The sequence below is a fragment of the Rhinolophus hipposideros genome, assembly GCF_964194185.1.
Source record: "Rhinolophus hipposideros genome assembly, chromosome: 21".
NCBI lineage: Eukaryota > Metazoa > Chordata > Mammalia > Chiroptera > Rhinolophidae > Rhinolophus > Rhinolophus hipposideros.
In genome coordinates, this window is record NC_138067.1 from 40,326,316 (window position 1) to 40,345,371 (window position 19,056).

Below are 19,056 nucleotides of genomic sequence, written 5' to 3' on the forward strand. Positions count from 1 at the left end.
GCTGGACAGGGGAAGGAAAGGCCTGTGGTGACTCAATAAATTTTTACATAGCATCTGCCTCCCCAGGCTTAGCTGTGCGCTCAGTGCTGGGGGCAAGGCAAAGATGGCCCCAGCTCTGTCCCTGACTGCCTCCAAGGCCTTGACTGTAGGCCCTGCCCCTCTGTAGGCCTTAATTTACCCACCTGAGCAACAAAGCTGTCTGTGGTTCTTATTCAATGGGGCGGGGAAGGTAAGATTCCAAATATTTAAAGGTGGGAACAAGTCTGGGCACCAATCAGAACTGAGGGTAGAACATGGTCCTACGCCCGATATCAATCCTTTTGTTGCTAAAATGTGGGAAAGCCTGGAGTTGGGGGAGGATCCAAACTAGCAGTTGGGCGTACGGATTACTTGGCATAGTGGTGATATACCAACCAGTCTAGAAGTATTTAAATATTTAAACAACTGGCATGGTTGCACTAGTCTGAATGTCAGTCCTAGTTCTATATCAATTAATACCTTGGCAACATAGTGTCTAAGTTTGAGTCCTAAATCTGCCACATTCTAGCTGGGTATCTTCAAGCAAAGGACCTAAACTTCTCCAGTCTGTCTCCTTCTAGATGCAAAAAGGGCTTCCAGGACTTCACTCATATATTCCTCATAACCATGTCGAGACAGATTATCTCCTCTGTATAGACGAAGAAATGGAGGTAGAGAGAATTAACAAGTAGTCCCAGGTCACAGCAACTGGGAGAAACATGAACTAGGATTTGAAGCCATGTCATCCTACATCTCATCAAGTGAATCCTGGGCTGAAAATATTTTTCGAGGATTCAGTAGGTTCATTCATATAAATTGCTTATATGTGGCAGGTCCTCCATTAACAGGCTAACTACTCCCACTTCTGACTCTATAAACCATTCCAGATTTCTCACCTGCCCCTGTGCACACCAGGACTTTTCACATCTGTGGATCTTAGCAAATCCTGCTCTTCTTGTCGAGAATGTCCTCCTTCCCCTTCGTCACTCCTCCTCACCCTACAAGGCTCACCTCAAACCCAAGAACTTCGGTACCTCTTCCCAACCCAAATACCACGTCTGCCTCTACCAAGAAGCCTTCTCTCAACTCCTCTCCTTTCTCTCCCTCTTCACCAATCCTTCTCTACACACACACACACCCACTTCTTTGTCTCGCAGTGCGCTATCTAACAGGGATTGCTGGGCAGAACAAGTTAGTGAAGGGGGATGGCAGCCTCCGCTGCACCTCTTATATGCCAAGGTCTGTGCTGGCACTAAGTATACATTGGTGGAAAATACATGGTTCCTTCAAAGCCTGGAGGTGATGTTTAATGCTGGTGCTAAAGAGAAAAACATCAGGTTTGAAGTCTAAAGGAGGCTGGCGCAGGGGAGCTTTCTAAAGATACCTGGATGTGGGCTATAGGGACAGAGAAGATTCCCAACTGGCAGAGGATACTTCTCGTAATCCCTGTTGCCTGTAGGGCCCCATTTAATCGGGGAATTCTACTTTATGTCAGGATAAAGTTGCTAGATTTAGTAAATAAAAACAGACAATGCTCAGTCATATTTGATTTCAGATAAACAACGAATAATTACTTAATATGCATATGTTCCATGCAATCCTTAGGATGTACATTTGTTTATCTGACATCAAATTTAACTGGGCGTTCTATATTTCAGCTGGCAACCAGGCACAACTGGGACTTCAGGAGAAATGGCTCACCAGTCTAGCCTCCCCTTCCCCACGCCCACATCACACAAGGCCCCTTCCAGAGTGATCCATGTATGGGATGGAGGAATTCGTTGGTGAACAAGTCCCATTCCCACAATGATGATGGCAGCCAGACTGGCTCCCATGATCTCAAGAGGGGCATAACTGAGGCTCCCTGATACCATGTGGGCAAGACCGCACACTGTCTTGAGCCTGTATCAAGCAACGCCCAAGAGGCCCTGCGCGAGCATCACAGGCACCCCTTTCCACAACACTGAGGTAAGGAAGCCAGCGCAAAACGTTATACGGGGCAATAAGGACCAGTCCCCACAATGGCCCGCGGCAATTCTTCCCAGGATGCCTCAGGCCTATGATGACCACCTTCCAAGGTGCTCTGTGTCCAAGCATCCAAGGTTCCAAAATGCTCAGCGGAGGGTGTGTGACAAAAGGGACCGGTTCCCCACAAGGAGCTAGGATAATCCTTCCTAGAATGCACCAGTCTATAACGACTAGCGGATAGACTCCCAACAACGTTTAGGGCCGGGCGCCCCCTTTCCCAGGATGCCCCAGGACGGCACGGAGTCGAGTGGGGGGAGAAAAGGGAGCCCAGGTCTCGCCCTCAGACTATCACCGCCGAAGACTGCTGCCGGCTCCTCGGTGACGGGAGCCGTCACTCCCATCATGCAGCGGTGCCCTAGAGCCCGCTTCCCAGCATGCCCCGCGCACCTTGATCCCGGACACTCACCGGCGAGGGCGGCCCCCGCTCCGGCTCGGCGGCGGCGGCGGCTGCACGCCCGGGCTCGGCGCCTGCGCTGCAAGTGGGGTAGGAGGGAGCGCGAGGGGCGTGAAGAGCCTAGGGCGCTTGCGCGGCGAGATGGACCATTCCTGGCTCACAGTGTGACTGAGGGGCTATCCGAGTCGTGCCATCGATGAGGCCCGGGCAGGGGGTTCCGGGCTTTGCCCCTCGCTGTCCGGGTTCCCTTGGTACAGTCCGCGGCCGGACCGAACAAGAAACTGCGGGACTCGCGCGTGCGTGAGCGCAGCAGGAACACGCCTTGTGGAAGATGGGATGCCCCAGGGGTGGGGGTCGCCAGCTCGGCCGGGATCCTGGACCTAAATCCTACTCATTTGCATCATCTTAGCGCGGGACAATGGGAGGCCTCCAGCGCTGAAAGGGGTTATTTGCATATTCCCCAGAGGCCGTACTCCCGAGCGCAGTGATTAGCATATGTGAGGCGGGGGGCGCGCCTGAGCAAAGCGCGTGCGCACAGGGGCTACGGATTAGTGCTCAAGTGTTAGCCTTGGTTTGGTCGGGATCAGTTTGCATCCGGTGGGGGGGGTGCAAGGACTAGGTCCCTTACCAACCCTCTCATCCCTCCACCACCATCCAGGATAAATAATTACTGCTCTCCGCAGTGAACAAGACAAACCTGACCCCCTAGCCTCATGGCGCCCCAAAGGAAGGAGATCCACACGTAATCAGAACTACAACCCCGGGTGGTTAGACTTGGGATGAGTGGAGCATAGGAAGCTGTGGGGGCCAGAGGCGCCCGCCCCACCCTGGAAAGGATTCCAGGAGGTGGTGATCTTTAAGCCAAGAATGAATAGAAGCCAACTGGAATGGGAGTCTTGCTGGCAGAGAGAACAGTAAGGGCAAAGAAAGCCAGAGGCAAAAAAAAAAAAAAAAAGTACATGGTACATGATTTGATTGCGGAAGTGAAAGTAGATAGTATGCCTAGAACCCAGAATTAGAGAGGGGAAGGGCTCCTACATCTTGGAAGTGACTCACTTTTCAGCTTAAAATTCTCCAATGCGATCCCGTTATCCTTAGAACAAATCCAAACTCCTTATCATGGTCCAGGGGCTAGATACATGGTCTGCTCCTGTTTATCTCTGAACTTACCCACCTCTCTCCTTTCCATTCATTCCTGATTAACTCCACTTCACATTAAACCTCCCAGTCTCTTTGTCGTTTCAGTCCTTTGCCCTTGCTGTTCCCTTTGCCTAAAAATGCTTTTCCCTCTGATCTTCGAATAGCTGCTTTTGTGCTCACCACTCATATCTTGGCACAGATACCAATCTGAGGGGGTTTCCATGTTCTTTCTAAGATAGCACACGGAGATTTGCTTTAGAGAAGCGAGTGGGATTGTGGATAAAACAGGATTGGCAGTGAATTGGTGGTTATTTAAGCTGGGATGAAGGATGCATGGGACTTCATTGTCCTGTTCCGTTTACTTCTGTGTGTTCGAAGTTTTCCAAAATAACACGTTAAAATAAAATTGTGCTCCACATCCCCTTCCTCTGCATTTTACCTTAATGGCAACCTGAAATTAAGTTCCTTCTTCCTTCCTTGTTGATTGTTTCCTCATGAAAGTTTCATGAAAGTAAACATGGAGAGTAAACATGGAGTCACCCTTTTCCACTTTGGGACCTCAGTACTTAGAACAGAACCACATCTCAGATTAGTGCTAAGGGGTCTGAACACCTAACATTTGCCTGTTTTATTCAACAATGGCATCTATAGACCTTTGAAAAGCACCTGGCACAAAGTAAGAGGTCAATATATTTATAAATCTAAAAGTAGAATCACTTATTTGAAATTTAGATGAATGAAAGAGGGGCCTCAGAATGCCCCAAAGCTAAGGAGCTTTGACTTGATCTAGAGATGATGGGGAGGTAGGAAAGTTTTGAGAAGGGCAGGCACAAGGCAAGATGTAATTGAAAGCTCCCCAGGAGACTGTTGTCAGGGGTGGGAGTAAGCCAGGGGAAGCGTCCAGGCCATGGGGTGCGGATGGGATAGCTGCTGAAGAGGTAAGATTCTGTGACTGTTTGGCTGAAGGAGTGTCCAGGAAAAACAACCCAGGTTTCTTGGAGGTTTAAAGTGCCATTGGTGAGGTAAGGACCCCCGCCTGGCCTATACTGTCCACCAGCAACCATCACACTCCTCTTCCTCCCCTCCCTTAGTTCAGTTCCCCTCCCAACATGGTGCAGGTTTAGGGAGAGGGACAGACACACAGCCACACCAAACGCGTGTTCTCTCCTCAGTTTAATGGTGGTTAGTGGGATTGCCAAACCCCCTCCCTATTCCCCTCCCGTCCCATACAAAATGTGTGTGTTGTTTTTTTTTTTAAACAAGGGGGCAAAAGCCAGGAATAGGGGAGGGGGGCACAATCTGATATTTTCATACAGATTTTTTATTTTTTTAATATATTATATATAAAACCATAGAGACCAATGTACCCCCTAAAATCCTTTTCCTATCCCTGGGAGGGCCTGGAGGAGAGATGGGAAAGGCCCCCCCAGGGGAGAGTAGACAGGGAGACAACTATGGGTGGGAGAGATGTGGGAGAAGGAGGTGAAGGGAAGGGGAGCCCAGGAACCTGGGAAAGGGGGATTGAAGAAAAGGGTTGAGGCTGTCTCCCTCACCACCCCCATCAAAGTTATGACACAGACACAGAATCCCTGTTTCCACACCCTCCCCCCCCCCCATCCCCAACCGTGCAAACATGGCTTTGCAAAGAGGTGCCCAGAGCTCTGTGGAACTCCTACAATGGCTGGCATGGGGGTCTGAGACCCCCAAAGAAATCTGTGCTCCCCTTCCCCTGCCCACCCCCCTACCAGAATCTGATCCCTTCCCTACAAGACCTGGTTCTGCAGCCTAGGGGCCCTGGCCTTCCCCCAGTTAGCTTCCCCCAACCCAATCCCTATTGCCCTCCCTGGACTTGGGGGATCTGGACCTTTGGCCCCTGCCCCCTGGGGGACCCAGGCCTCTGGGACCTTGCTTCTGGCCATTGCAGAGACCCAGGCATCCAACACCCCCATCCCTGCCCAAACGTCTGAGGTGTTAGTGGTGGGGGGAGATGCCCACCATCCCAGACTCTGGTAAATGTCTTTGCAGCTGGCAGTGGGGTGGACCCCAGCCCAAGCCCAGGCCCAGGCCCGGGGTGGAAGTGGGGTCAGATGAAGAATTCTTCTTTTCTCTTGTGTCCATCACTGCCATTGAGGAAGGCTTCTCTCGCTTCTCCTTGTTCATCCAAGCCACTGGCCTCATGGGTCAAATAGGAACCTGAGGGGTGACAGACCCCGGGGGCAGAGGAGACACATACATGTGGACCCAGGAGATGGGACAGAAATGTTTGAGAAGAGAGAGACAGAAAGACAGATATCAGACGAAGGAAGGAGAAACGGAACACATAGGGAAAGGGAGAGGGAATCAAGTCCAGGGAATAGCAAAACGAGCAGAGAAAGAGGTAAAGCAGAATTAGGAAGACTCCAAAAGTTCCTGGAAAGATCATCCCTTATCCTTCTCTTGGTGATATCCCCTTGCTCTGCTCCCAACGTATCCAGTAATTAGGAAGATAATTTTTTTTTCCAAACCCACGGCCTTAATTCAGCTTCAACGTCTCACCCCTTTTAGTCCTGGGCAAAAGACCTGCCCCTTTTGGAATCTTGGCCTCAGGTCCCGCCCACTTATGAATTCTGGGTCTAGGCTCCGCCCTCTTTCGTATCCGGGTTATAAGCCACGCCCCTTCCCCAATCAACCACACCCCTCGCTGAATTCAGACCCTGCCCCCACTCACCCTTCTGCCGCACTGAGCACCAGACCATGCCCACCAGCACACATATAATCAGAAATACCAATAGCGCCAGGATGCCGCCCACAATGGCATAGGGCACCGACGTCTGAGCCTCTACCACCGCACCGGGGTCTGCCAGAAGAAAAGGATGGGATGCAGGACCAGTTAGTTCATAGAGAATGGTCCCAGCCTGGCCCCATCGCTGCCAATCTGTTAAACCATTCCACCCACCACATCTAATAGCGCCCGTTAACATGCCACCTTGTGAACCCTTCTCGGGACCTTTCTCTTTCCTGATGCTCCATTTCCTCAAGGAATGAGTGTTTTGCTAATACCTGCCCTGCCTTCCCTCAGCCCACCTCCCAGAAAACAGAAACAGCACATCTGTTTCTTTCCCCACGGAACCTCAGGTCCAAGTTCCTTCTCATCTTGTCTAAAACGCTCCAGGTATTTAAAATGCTGAGCTAGGGCCAAACCACTTCCAAAATTCCTGCCCCACCATCATAAGAGCTAAACACATAACGCTTGTTTTGTGCTAGGGGCCATTACACCCGCTTTATATACCGAGGGTGTCAAAAAAATGTATACAAGAGGACAAATCGGTCAACATTGCTCAAGCAGTGGTTCCCCGTAATCAGAAGTGTCTGGACACCGATGGGAACCACTTTGAGCACCTCTTGTCATTGCAGGAAGTCACACATGACTTGTATTCATCTTTTGTTATCTGTATATATTGAGTATTACAATTTTAATAGTTTCTTCCTTTCTTAAAATGTGTATACATTTTTTGGTACCCTCTCTTTTTAGCTCATATGTCTTCACATTAACCGTATGGGATGGGTGCTATTCTTTATTTCCACCTTACGGATAAAGATACAAGGCGCAGACAGACTAAATTACTTGCAATTTAATATTGCAGTATCCTGAACTCAAACGGTCAGTCTGACCCCAGAAGGATAAGAACTCTGTGGGCTGTTGACCCCTTGGAATCACTTTGCACAGGCCCCGCCCCCAGGAGCCTCGCCTCTTCTCTGAACCCCGCCCCCAAGCCCACCTCAGCCAGCTCTCACCATAGACCACTAGCACGTAGAGTGCCCTGGCATGGCCGTGCTTGTTCGATGCCTCGCAAGTGTAGGTGCCATTATCGGCTGATACTAGGCCTGGCAGCGTAAGCGTCTCACCGACCGCCTCGGCCCGCTCCGGCAAAGACTCATTCCCGCGATTCCAGCGGATCTGATTTGGCCTGCACCGGGTTAAAGTATAGGGGGAGATAGGGACTCAGGTGCCAGCACCCAATTCTGACTTCTCAGGAATCTACATATGCAGCATCTCCAAATAAGAGGGTCCATATTAGCTCTTTCGTTTCAGGGTTCTCCGGCGCCAGAGCTCACCTGGGGTTTCCCGCTACGGCACACGTCAACACCAGTGTGTCTCCCTCCCTCACCACAGCTTGGGAGGCATGGATCCGGGCTGTGGGGGAGTCTGTGGGCGAAGTGAGATGGGAGAGTGGTTATCAGGGTCATCACACCAGGCGAGTAACCCTCCTGGGGGCAGGCGGCTGGCGTTGGGAAGCCCACACATCCACCGGGTCCCTGACCACCGAGCACTTACACTGCACATCCAGCACGTACTGAGTCTGCTTGCTGTGTCCCGAGGGCAGCGCCTGGTTCTGCGCCTCGCAGATGATGATACCACCATCGTCCTTGCGGTCCACACGAAACCGCACTGTGCTCGCCACGCTCCACACCTTGCCATTTTCTTGGCTGCTGCTCACACCTGCCACGCCCCAAGGAGACACCTTCAGGCCAGGATTGCGGCTCCCCCGCCCCTATGTATTTCTCCCCAGCCAATCCCAAAGCAGGTTTTGTCAAGCTCGGCCCCTAATCCACAAGCCTCCCCTCTTGTCCTCCAAATTTCTCCCCTCCCCGAACCAAGACCACAACCCCATGTGCCTCTTCCCAACGCCCCTCTCTTTCATACCCACGTCTCTCATCTATCAATTAATTCAATAGCTGCATATTGAGTGGCTGGTGTCTGCCAGAATCGGGTGCTCTTCTCCAAGCCCCGCCCACACACAAATCAGCTTTTCCTAAGCCCCATCTCCTACAACCCGCCATCTCTCAAGTCCCGCCCCTCACTGGCACCTCTCCCACACCTCTCACCCCACTTCCGGTAATACCTTTCAGCTCCTTGCGGTCCCGGTACCAGCGCAGGACCGCAACTGGGCGGGACCGTGGAACCAGGCAGCTGAGCTCCACCTCGCCGCCCTCCACCGCCTGCTCCTGGACCTCCACAACGGGATTCTCTGGGGCCACTGACACAGGGAGAAAATGGGTAAGGAGGGAGGTTAAGGGAGGCACAGAGGTGGGTTCAAAGTGACAACGCTGCGGGATCCCAGGGATCAAAGGAAACAAGAGTCCCATGTGGCAAGAGTGAAAACACAGAGGCCAGAGGTCTCTGGCTAGAGGCCAGAGGTCTATGGCCAGAGGAAGGCTGGCCATATTTACTAAGGCCGGATGTTCAGGAGGTTAAAAACAGCCAGGGTCAGGTCTCAGGATAAGGCATAAGCAGAAGAGAAAGGAGGAGGGCATGGGTCCCAGGAGTGGGAAGTGGTTACCCAGTACAGTGAGCGTGGCAATCTGATGGTGGGTATCCTCCGTGTAGAGCTGGCAGAAGTAGCCCCCCTCGTCTTCCAGGCGGGCATCTGAAAGCCGGATCCGCACCCTGCGTGGGGAGAACTCCTCAAGCTGGAAACGCTCATCCTTCAGGGCTAGAGAGAGTGAATGGGAAGGAGTCAACTTGGGGAATCCCGGCCTCAAGAGTCTCACCCTTCCCCCAGGAGCTTAGAATTCAGCCCTCTGCCTCTTTTCTCCAGCCACATCTATGTGTCTAAGGTGCCCACCTAGTTATCCCCCTGGGGACTCAGAATGATTCAGGCCCTCCCACCCACAGGACTAGGATTCCAGACCCCCAGCTCCAGGCTTCTTGAGGACACAGGAGTCCAGGCCTCCAGTCCCGTCTTCCCTCAGACCCAGGGGTCCACAGAGTCTCAGCTCTGTCTTCTTTCAGGTCACAGGAATCAGGCCCCAGCCCTCTCCTCTTTCAAGACTCAGGATTTTGGGCCCCAGCACTCACCGCGGGTGCCATTGAAGAAGAGGGTCTGCCGGGCTGGGTTCTGAATGACAACTATGGAGCCATCATATTGGTGCAGACGGCAGGTTATCTCGGCAACCCCACCCTCAGCCACTGTCACATTTTCTGTCTGTACTTCCTGTCCTGTCCCTGGACCAGTAGACAGAGAAACAGGATAGGAGACTCTTTGAGGGCTGTAATTCAGTCTTTCTCCTTCTGTTCCTCTCTAATCCAAACCTCCAACTCCTCTCCCTTCCCTGTCATTCAGTTCATCACACCCAACATTTCCTGCAGGCTGGAGTCCAGGAGATGGACTCTAATGGGGCAGCACAGGGCACACTAGGAACCCAGACGGAAGGGAGACCAAGACTGCCTACAGAGATGGGTGATCAGAGAAGGTTCTGGAAGAAAGCACCATTGAATTCAGATCTTGAGTAAACAGCAGTTCACCAAGTGTGGGAAACTCTTATGTGTTCACCAAACCCCATCTTTCACACCTGGGCACAATTAGTATACAGAGATGGCCTCAACAGTCTTCCCCTCCATGTACATGCCCTTTGTAAGGTGACTTTGCTATTCCCCCCCAGGAAGAAGCCACTCTGCCCCTTGACTCTGGACAGGCCTGTGACTTCTTTGACCAACAGAATTTGCTGGAAGTGATATTATATGAATTCTTCAGCCTAGGCCTCAAGAGACCTTGCTTCCCCAAAGCTGTGGGGGGTAAGATGCCCAGACTAGTTGAGGATGAGGGACCACATGGAGAGAGAAGCCCAGCCAACAGCGAGCACCAGTCGCCAGCCATGTGAGTGAGGCCATCCTTGACCATCCAGCCCCAGTGAGACTACCAGGACTGCAGTCACAGGAGTGACCCCAGTTGGGAAAAAGAGAACTGCCCAGCTGATCCAGTCCAAACTGCTGGCCCCCAGAGTCAAGAGCAAATAACATGTTTGTTTAAAGCCACTAAATTTTGGACGATCTGTTACACCACTAAAGTTTACTGGTACAGCACACAATTAGGCTACTTTTCCCAGGATTCCTTGTACTTGGGGGGGGCACGTGACTGCTTTCTGGCCAATGGGGTGTAGGTGGAAGAGAGAAACACATCTTCCAGCATGGCTCACCTCACATCCTTCTTGCTGGCTGAATGGAGAGGAGCTTAGAAGAGAACAGGATCACAAGTTGGACAGAATCCAGGGCCCTGACTGACTGTGCCCACCTGTGATCTGCCTTCCCAGGACTGTAACATGAGTGAGAAATACACTTTTTGATTAAACCATTGAGCTTTCAGGGATGTTTGTTATAGCAGTTAACCTACCCTGATTCATCCATCAGAGGAACAATTAGTAAGGGGGTGTTCCCAGCATAGGAAACAGCCTAGAATAAAGCTCAAAGCTGAGATTAATCATCAGCATCACCATCATCACTGTCACCGTCATCTTCAAAACAAGAATCACCACAATAACTGTTTATTAGGCACTTGCTGTACCAATCAGGCTCTGTGCTAAGGGCATTACCTATATAATTTCCATTTAATCATTACAATATCCAAATGAGGTAGGTACTATTATCAATCCCAATTTTTTTCCCCAATTCCTATTTTACAGACAAGAAAATTGGTCCAGAGAGAGAAAATGACTTGCCTAAGGTCACACAGCCTGAGAGTGGCAGAGCCAGGATCTGTATCCAGACCTGATTCTGTATCCTGCATTCACATCCACTCCTGTCTGTGGGTACAAAGTGTGCAGCACTGGTGAAGGGTTATGGAATGTGTTAGCAGAGGGCCTTAAATGCCAAGGTATGAGATTAGCTTTTATCCTAAGGCCAGTGGAGGTTTGAAGCACGAAAGAGCCATGTTCAGATCTGGTTATTTACCTTTAAATGTGGGATAACTATTGCTTCATGTCTCTTACAGTCTCTCATTCATTCATTTGAGTATTTCCTGAGCAGTAGGTATGTTTTCTGGGACTGGGTGCCTAGAGATGAGTCAGATGAGATCCCTGTCCTGGAAAACCTTCAAGATTTATGGGGAGGTAGATACAAGTCACTGTAATATCCCATCAAAAGTGTTATGTTCCCTATAAGAACGATGGGTAATCTGGGGCTAAGGTGTGGAAAAGATTAATTCTGGGGGATGGAGGCAGAGACAGCTAGCTTCCTACCCTGACATCCGTGCTTCCCTTTCTCGTTAGCAAAAGCACCCTGATTGAGTTTTATGGTTGCCCTACATCTAGCAGAAAGAGATATTTCCCAAACTTTCTTGCAACTAAGTGAAGCCATGTGATACAGTTTTGACCAATTAGACATAAGGAAAAGTGTCATATGGTAATTTGGGGAGAACTTCCTAAAAAGGGGGGACAAGTCCCTTGTCTACCAGGTCACCTTTGTGCTGCCTGGAACTAGGATGTGATGCCTAGAGTCTGGCAGCCATGTTTGACCATGAGGACAAAGGAAGTATGGATGGTGGAACCAAGAACTGGAAGATGCCTGGGTCTCAGGTAATGATGGAGAGCTGCCATAAAAGCCCTAAATGCATACTTCTGGGTTCTTCTGTGTTTGAGTATAACTCTTTGTGTTTTTAAGCCACTATTAGGGGTTTATCTGGCACCTCCTGGAATATCAAGCTTAACGTGTCCAATCCTTGCCCCAAATATTTTCCTCTCCATGTTTTCTCAATCTCAGTAAATGTCACAACCATCTACCCAGTTGCTCATGCCAAAAACCTAGAAATCAAGTTCTCACTCTTTCCCTCACTTCTCACATCTATTCCATAAGCAAGAGCTATCCATTCTACCTCCAAAATATATCCCAAATCTATTCACCTTTGTCTGTCTGTTCTATCATCACCCTAATCCAATGACACCATCTCTTACCTGGACCTTCAAGAGCTACTCATGGGTCACCTTGCTTCCAGGCCTGCCTTCCCCCCAGGCCATTCCCCACACAGCAGCCAAATGGATTTTCCAAAAAGGGAAATCAGATTAAGTCACCTCTCTGCTTAAAGCCCTCTGAAGGCTGCCCATTACATTTTGAATACAATCTAGACTCCTTCTCTGCACTTCCACGGTGCCCTGGCCCCTCTGGCTACAGTGCCAATCACCCTCACTTCACTCCACTTCATTGGCTTTGATATCCCTCAAACACGCTGATCTTGTTCCCACCTCAGGGCCTTTGCAATTGTTCTTCCTTCTTCCTGGAATGTTCTTCCCCCTTGATCATCCCAGGACTGCATCCTGTTCTCACTCAGATCTCTGCTCATATCAACACCTTTTAGGAGTGACTTTCTCTCCCCATCCCTTCACCTCCAGAACATTTTCCATTTCATCACCTTTGTTTTATTTCCCCAATGGAAATTTCATGGAAATCATTTTATTAATTTGCTCACTTCTTTATTATCTGTCCCCCGTGAAGCAGGCAGATAAGCCACTGGGCTTACTGCTATACCCCTAGTGCCTAGAAGTGTGCCTGCTAATTCATAAATGTCTGGGAGATGGGTAAATGAATAGCATGTGTCAGGCAGGATCTCATTTCAGCCTCACAACAACTTTGTGACATCACTGTTCTCAAACTCCTAGGTTGATCCCAGGTACACCACTTGCCATCTGTGTGACCTTGGACAAGTACCTAACCTTTCCCAGCCTCAGATGCCCCACCTATAAAATAGGGATGATACCAGTGCCTGCCTCATAGAAATTCAAGACCCCAACCCCCTCCCAGCCCAGTGCCTGCAGCTCAGGGAGCCCTCTCTGCAAAACTGCTGGTATTACAACCTCCAGAAACATACCCCTGAACATGAAAACTGGCCTGCTGCGCATTCTGGCACTTTTAAAAAACATCTTGAAGCCTATCCATGGATCCTGGACCTCAGGGCTAGCCCCCCATTTTACAGATGTGGAAAATGAGGCTCAGATAAGTCAGTGGCAGAAATGCAACATCTCCAGAGAGCCACCAGGACCTCTGGATCTGCCCTCGCACATTTATCCCCTGCCCTCTGCTTGTGGGTGCACATGGGGTGAGGGTGGGGGCTTTTGTCTTATTCCCTCCCCCTCCTGAGGAGTCAGTAACCAACAGTGTCTGTGCCTGGAATATTAATGTCCCAGAAGCTTTTGTTTCGGGGTTGGGGGGTGGTGAGGAGGGACTTTCTGGTCAGAGAAAGGTTGAGCTTTTGGGACTAGGGCACTGGCCCTTTAAACTGTGTTGACAGTCTGGAGTCATCACAGGATGGTGCCTGGAAAAAGGGACAGGGGAAGGTTTGGGAAAGAGTGCCAGAGCAGGTGATATGAGACCCAGAATCCGGCACTCTCCTCCTAGACTCAAGAATCCAGCCCCAACTACCTCCTCTGCCAGGATCCAGGAGTCCAGGCTCCTAGAGCCCTCCTTCATCAAGACTCAGGAGTCTGGTTCTCAGCATCCTCCTCCCTCAAACCCAGGAGTCTGGGCCTTCAGCTCCCTCCTCCTTCAGGACCCAGGAGCCAGGGGTCTAGAGCAACAGCTGGTGGATGTTTCCACGGAGACTAAGCGGGATGGGGGAGCACTTCCTGGGTCCTGAGTCAGCGAATACCCAAGGGAGTCTCAAGGTCACAGTTCCGGGAAGGTCACAACCACCCCCTCTGTATCCGCTCCCCAGGGAGCTCATGGCATCATGCTTCCTTCCCCCACTTCCTCCCCTAGGGAGGTGGTACATCCCTGCGTTCTAACTGAACCCCCCTTTAGCCCCCCATCAATGGCGGAGTCCGAACATCCTTGCACAAAGCATCAATTCTTCGCCAGCTCAGCCTTGTGAAGGCGCCTGTATTCAGGACCTAGGCATCAGGGTCCCAGCCCCTCCTCCCTCAGAAACCTAGAGTGGGACCCCCAGCTCCTTCTCTCAAAACTCAGGAGACTGTATCCCCATCCTTCCCTCCCTCGCGACCTAGGAGTATGGACCTCCAGCCCCCTTCTATATCAGAATCCATGAGTCCAAGCCCCCAGCCCCTCCTCCCTCAGACCCAGGAGCTCAGGCCCCCAGCCCCTCCTCCCTCAGACCCAGGAGCTCAGGCCCCCAGCCCTCCTCCTCCCTCAGACCCAGGCATCCAGGCCCCCAGCCCCTCCTCCCTCAGACCCAGGAGCCCAGGCCCCCAGCCCTCCTCCCTCAGACCCAGGAGCCCAGGCCCCCAGCCCCTCCTCCTTCAGACCCAGGAATCCAAGACCCCAGCCCCTTCCTCCCTCAGTCCCAGGAATCCAAGACCCCAGCCCCTTCCTCCCTCTGACACTCATGTCCAGGACCCCTCACCTTCTCCTACCTCAGATTCAGGAGTCGAGGACCCCAGCCCCTTCCTCTCTTGGAAACTGTTGACTTCAGGTCCATAGTCCTCATCCCCCAGAGCCACAGTCCTGCCTTTCCCCAGCCCTCCGTCCCCTACTATCTGGGGACCAAGCATCAGGTGGGGGCATAGGGGCGAGTCAGCAGCCTCACACACAAAGTCTCCCCTGTGGCCCCCACGTTCCTGGGATATTCAGAACTCCCTGGATTCCACGCCTCAGGCCCAGCCAGGGGGTGGGGGAGTCCTCTGGAGGTTCCCCCTGGGTATGGGGTCAGGGGAGGAATTCCTGCTCCAGGAAGGGTGAAAGCCTGCACTGAGTGCTTACTGTCCTATCCTCCACCCCCAGTGCCCTCTATTCACCCCCCTCCCAGAAGAGCCCAGGCTTTGCTGCTGCCCTCTTGCCCCACTGGATGCCTGCGGAGGAGCCTTGGTGCCTGGTTCCAAGAGGACCTAGGGACCTGGGGTCTGCACAGGCAGGAACCAGTGGGAGCTTGGGTCCTGGTGCCACAGGCCATTGGGCGCTGGCAAGTCTGACTGTCTCCAAGTCCCCCCCACCCCACCCAGACAGAGAAAGCTGCCTTTGTGTTCCCCAAGACGGGGACAGGCCAGGCTCGCACGACATTAACCCACCCAGGCCCCAGTCCGGCTGTGTCTAAGGTCTTGCAATCATTGTAGAATCTGACCCCAGCTCTAGAGACTCAGGCATCTAGCTCATGGGTGGGTGGGGGTCAGTGTCAGAAGCCTCCCAAGACCTGGACCCTGGGGTGACTCACACTGGAGAGAAGGCCCCCCTGTTCTCAGAGTGGCAGGTCAGAAATTTAGCAGGAAAAAGTGAGTCACTTGGGAGGAAAACATTATTTGGGATCAACAAGCTCCCCTGCCACAAGGCACCCCCAACTCCAACAGCTTCTATCTTTTCTTTGTATCTGGATATCTGTTTCCTCAGCCCCTTTCTGTTCCATCCAATTCATGGCCTGTACATCTCTGTGTCCGCCTGTAGGCATCTCTGGGCAGGCAACCCATCTCTCTTTCTCACTTCCTCTCGCCTGCCCACCCTGGACACAATTCTTTCTTTGGCATAAATCTCAACATCATCTTCTGCTATTCATGGCAGATGAGTGAGCCAGGAAAGAGAGACTACGTTTTTTCAAAGGAAACAAATGGACGCCGTCTCCCATCTCCCCTTCTGCTAGCTAGGCAAGGTGAGAGGAAGGAGGTTGAACAAGAGAGAAATGTGGAGACTATGGACACCCCGTGAAATCTGGCAGCCAAGGCCATTCAGAAATATCCAATGAAAAGGAAAGCGGGCAGGGCCCTCTGAGATCATGTACTGCAGCTCCCTTACCCCATGCTTTGCAGAAGGGGAAAGCGAGGTTCCAAGAGGAACAGTGGCTGACACAAAATTACACCAGACAGGTCTGGTTCTTCAGCTCCCAGTCCAGAGCGCTTGCCCGGACATCAGCTCTCTCCCAACTTATAAAGCCCAATGCTTGGCTATTTAATTGAGAGAAAGTTTATAGAAGGGAGTAGGATACCAGGAAGCAGTAACTTTAAATTAGGGACAAACATGTAAAGCTACCTCCCAGAAGTGTTGGAGAAAAGATTCTTGAACTGGATAGGTGATCATCTTAGGCTGTCTTCTGATTCTGATATTCCAGCGTCCCACAATTCTAAGCTGTCAAGACGCAGGATCTCCAAGAGGCCAAGATTTCAGAATTTTAAAGTTGTCAAGAGGCTAGAGAGCTAATGGCATCAAGGTTCTAGAATTTTAAAGGTGTTAAGATTCTAAAGACTTTGGGATTCCAGGCTCCTAAAGATGTCAAAATAGCCTCAGATTCTTTGTTTACTGGAATCATTAGTTCTAGGATTCTATGAGGTTGGGTTTTAGGGCCTAAAAAATGAAGAAAGGAAAATAAAATTGGATGGAAATGTAGCCAAAGCGCTCATCTGGGAAATGGTGACATGTTTGTCACAAAGAAAGGAGGTAAGCGTCTGAAGCGATGGCAGAAGACTATGGAAGAAAGCAAGGTGGAGGGTGAAAGGTCAGCTTTACCTCTCGCCTTGTCCTAAGGAGAGGGAGGCTCTGCCTCATACCTGGGGTAGGGAAGGATTAACAGCACCCAACTTGTCAGAAGTCTTTTCGGGGGTTCAAGCTGGAGTTCCTTCCCTTTCAGATCACTGAGTTCAACATCCTCTCTTTACAGAAGGTGAAACTGAGCCCCAGAGAGAGAAGGGCGCTTGCCATCAGCTGCTGTGGCAAATGGCAAGAGCCAGGATTTACACCTAGGCCCCCATCCTGTGCCATCTGGTTTTACTCCTCTCCCAAATCTCCACAGAACATCCAGCCCTCCTGCCTGGCCACCTCCCAATCCTCTGTTCCTCCTAAGAGTGGCTTTACCCACAGGGAGGAGGTGACCTGTGGCAGGTTTGAGGCACACACAGTCTGAGAGTGTGTGTGGGTGACATTTCCTGACCTTGTCCCCAGTCTCAGGGTCACCCTATCTTGGAGGTCTCCAGCTTTTCAGCGTGTGATAAGGGTATGTGGATGGCTCCCTGGCTGTTGCTGTTCTGGACGGGGGCTTCTCTGTAAGTCATGGCCTGGCTGTGTGAATGGGTGGGGAGGGGCAGCGTTTAGGAGGCATTTGATGAATCCACGTGTGTGCCCACATGCTGAGGTTTGCCACACTACCCCCTCCCCCCACACACACACACACATTTCCCTCCAGGACCCTTTAGGATGCCCTGCCTGAGTTAGTTCCTCTCCAGAGGCACATAGGGATAGAGAGATGCAGGAATGTGGGATGGAGATGGGGATCCCAGGATGGAGGCTGTCAGGGTAGAGAGGGGAGGCAGAGAGGCAGGGGACAGGAAAACAGTGGGACAGAGAGAGGAGGATAGACGGAGGAATGAGATAGATAGGTGACAGAGGGGGGCTAGAGAAACAGGGATGACAGAAAGATAGGGGACAGGCAAACAAGGGATGGGACAGAGAAAAAGGGACAGAGAAACAAGGGTGACAGCGAGACAGGCAGAGAGGGAGGGCAGAAATACAGAGGCAAAGAGAAGGGGGAATACAGAGGATGATGGGGGACAGAGTGACCCACTAAAAAGGGACAGAGTCCAAGGGACAGATGTGGGGGACAAAGACAGGATACAGAGGTGGGGGACAGGGAGGCAAGGAGAAAGGGGGACAGACAGAGAGACAGGACTTCGAGTCTGAGGGACAGAGGACAAGGGTAGGGGGACAAGGAGAGACACTGACGGACTCAGAGACCGGCAGACAGAGGGATGCAGAGAGCGGACAGAAGGACAGCGGGACCGGCCCGGAGAAGGCGGGCTGCGGGAGGGGGTCTCGGGCCCTTTGTCCCCGCCGGGATCCGGGCCTGTGCAGGGTGGGGGAGCTGCGGCAGGGCGGCTGGGGCCCGCGCCCCCTCCCCCGCTCGCGGCTCCCTGCTCCCGGCCCGCGCTGCGCTTTGTCCCGGGGAGGGGGCCCGGCCCGGCCCCGCGCGCATTGTTCGGCCTCTGCGGCCCCGCGGCGCCAGGGCTGTCACCGCGGCCCGCCCCCCGCCCCAGCCCAGCCGACCCCGGCACCCGACCCTACCTGGCCCAGCCGCGGCCGCCCACAGCAGCAGCAGCGGCCACTGGAAGCGCCGGGCCCGGCCCATGGTACCGCCACCGCCGCCGCCGCCGCCGCCGCCACCGCTCGCTCCAGGCCCGGCACCTGCACAGCCCGCGCCGCCCGCCCCGCCCCCTGCGCCCCGCCCCCTGCCCGCCCGGGGGCGGGGCTCCAGGGCCGGGGCGGGGCCGGGCTGGGGAGGGAGGGGGAGACGGCGAAGGACAGGCCACAAGACCCTGGGGAAGGGAGGGGCACCCGCGGGGAGGCGGCGGGGTGGGGGCTGCGGCGCCCAGAGGTGGGGGAGATGCAGGCGGGCAGGGCGTCCAGGGGTGTGTGTGAGCGGGACAAGGCTGGGGAACACGTGAGGTGCCGGTGAGGGCAGAGGTTGTGGTTGTTGAGCCAAGAACTGAGAGTGTGATGTGAGAGGGTAAGAACATTGCTCGAGGGTGAGTGTGCATGTTCAAGGTGAGGGTGTGAGGGTGTTGTTGGAAGGCTGTGCGAAGGTGCAGATGTTGTGTGGGGGTGAGGGGCAGCTAATTCAGTGGGAAGGTTTGGATGTGTGTGTGGGTGTGTGCGGGTGTGTGCAGTGGAAGTGTTGTAGGAGGAGAGTGTGTGAGGGTGTGAGCACTGAGGGAGAGTGTTTCATAGCAAAGGGGAGTGAGAAGTGTTCTGTGGATAGGTGGGTGAGGTGAGTGAAGGTGAAGCTGTCACAGGAAAGGCTGTG

The 19,056-nt window shown here is 52.6% G+C and overlaps 2 protein-coding genes across 2 annotated transcripts in view; one reads left to right on the forward strand and one right to left on the reverse strand.

The window, feature by feature from the left end:
- The window catches only part of SRRM5 (serine/arginine repetitive matrix 5), a gene marked incomplete at both ends in the record, with an annotated part of 3,509 nt that extends 901 nt beyond the window's left edge, over nucleotides 1-2,608 (forward strand). The window contains one exon of the mRNA XM_081031514.1: nucleotides 2,395-2,608. Coding sequence (XP_080887640.1) covers nucleotides 2,395-2,608 — 214 coding nt within the window. The remainder of the gene's footprint in view (nucleotides 1-2,394) is intronic.
- Nucleotides 2,609-4,738: 2,130 nt separating this feature from the next.
- Nucleotides 4,739-18,456, reverse strand: CADM4 (cell adhesion molecule 4). The gene is made up of 9 exons (XM_081031897.1): nucleotides 18,318-18,456; nucleotides 9,420-9,566; nucleotides 8,902-9,054; nucleotides 8,464-8,598; nucleotides 7,896-8,060; nucleotides 7,676-7,766; nucleotides 7,355-7,527; nucleotides 6,288-6,416; nucleotides 4,739-5,773 (listed from the first exon to the last, which is right to left on the reverse strand). The coding sequence occupies exons 1-9, from the start codon at nucleotides 18,379-18,381 to the stop codon at nucleotides 5,664-5,666; spliced, it is 1,167 nt and encodes a 388-aa protein (XP_080888023.1). The 5' UTR covers nucleotides 18,382-18,456; the 3' UTR covers nucleotides 4,739-5,663.
- Nucleotides 18,457-19,056: the final 600 nt, after the last annotated feature.

Bases quoted from the DNA above. Each gene is read 5' to 3' on its own strand.
- CADM4 (XM_081031897.1), bottom strand. From the start codon at position 18,381: ATGGGCCGGGCCCGGCGCTTCCAGTGGCCGCTGCTGCTGCTGTGGGCG. The intron at 9,567-18,317 runs GTAGGGTCGGGT...CTACTGGTCCAG, and splicing joins GGCGGCCGCGGCTGGGCCAG to GGACAGGACAGGAAGTACAG. The intron at 8,599-8,901 runs GTAACCACTTCC...TCCCTGTGTCAG, and splicing joins TGCCACGCTCACTGTACTGG to TGGCCCCAGAGAATCCCGTT.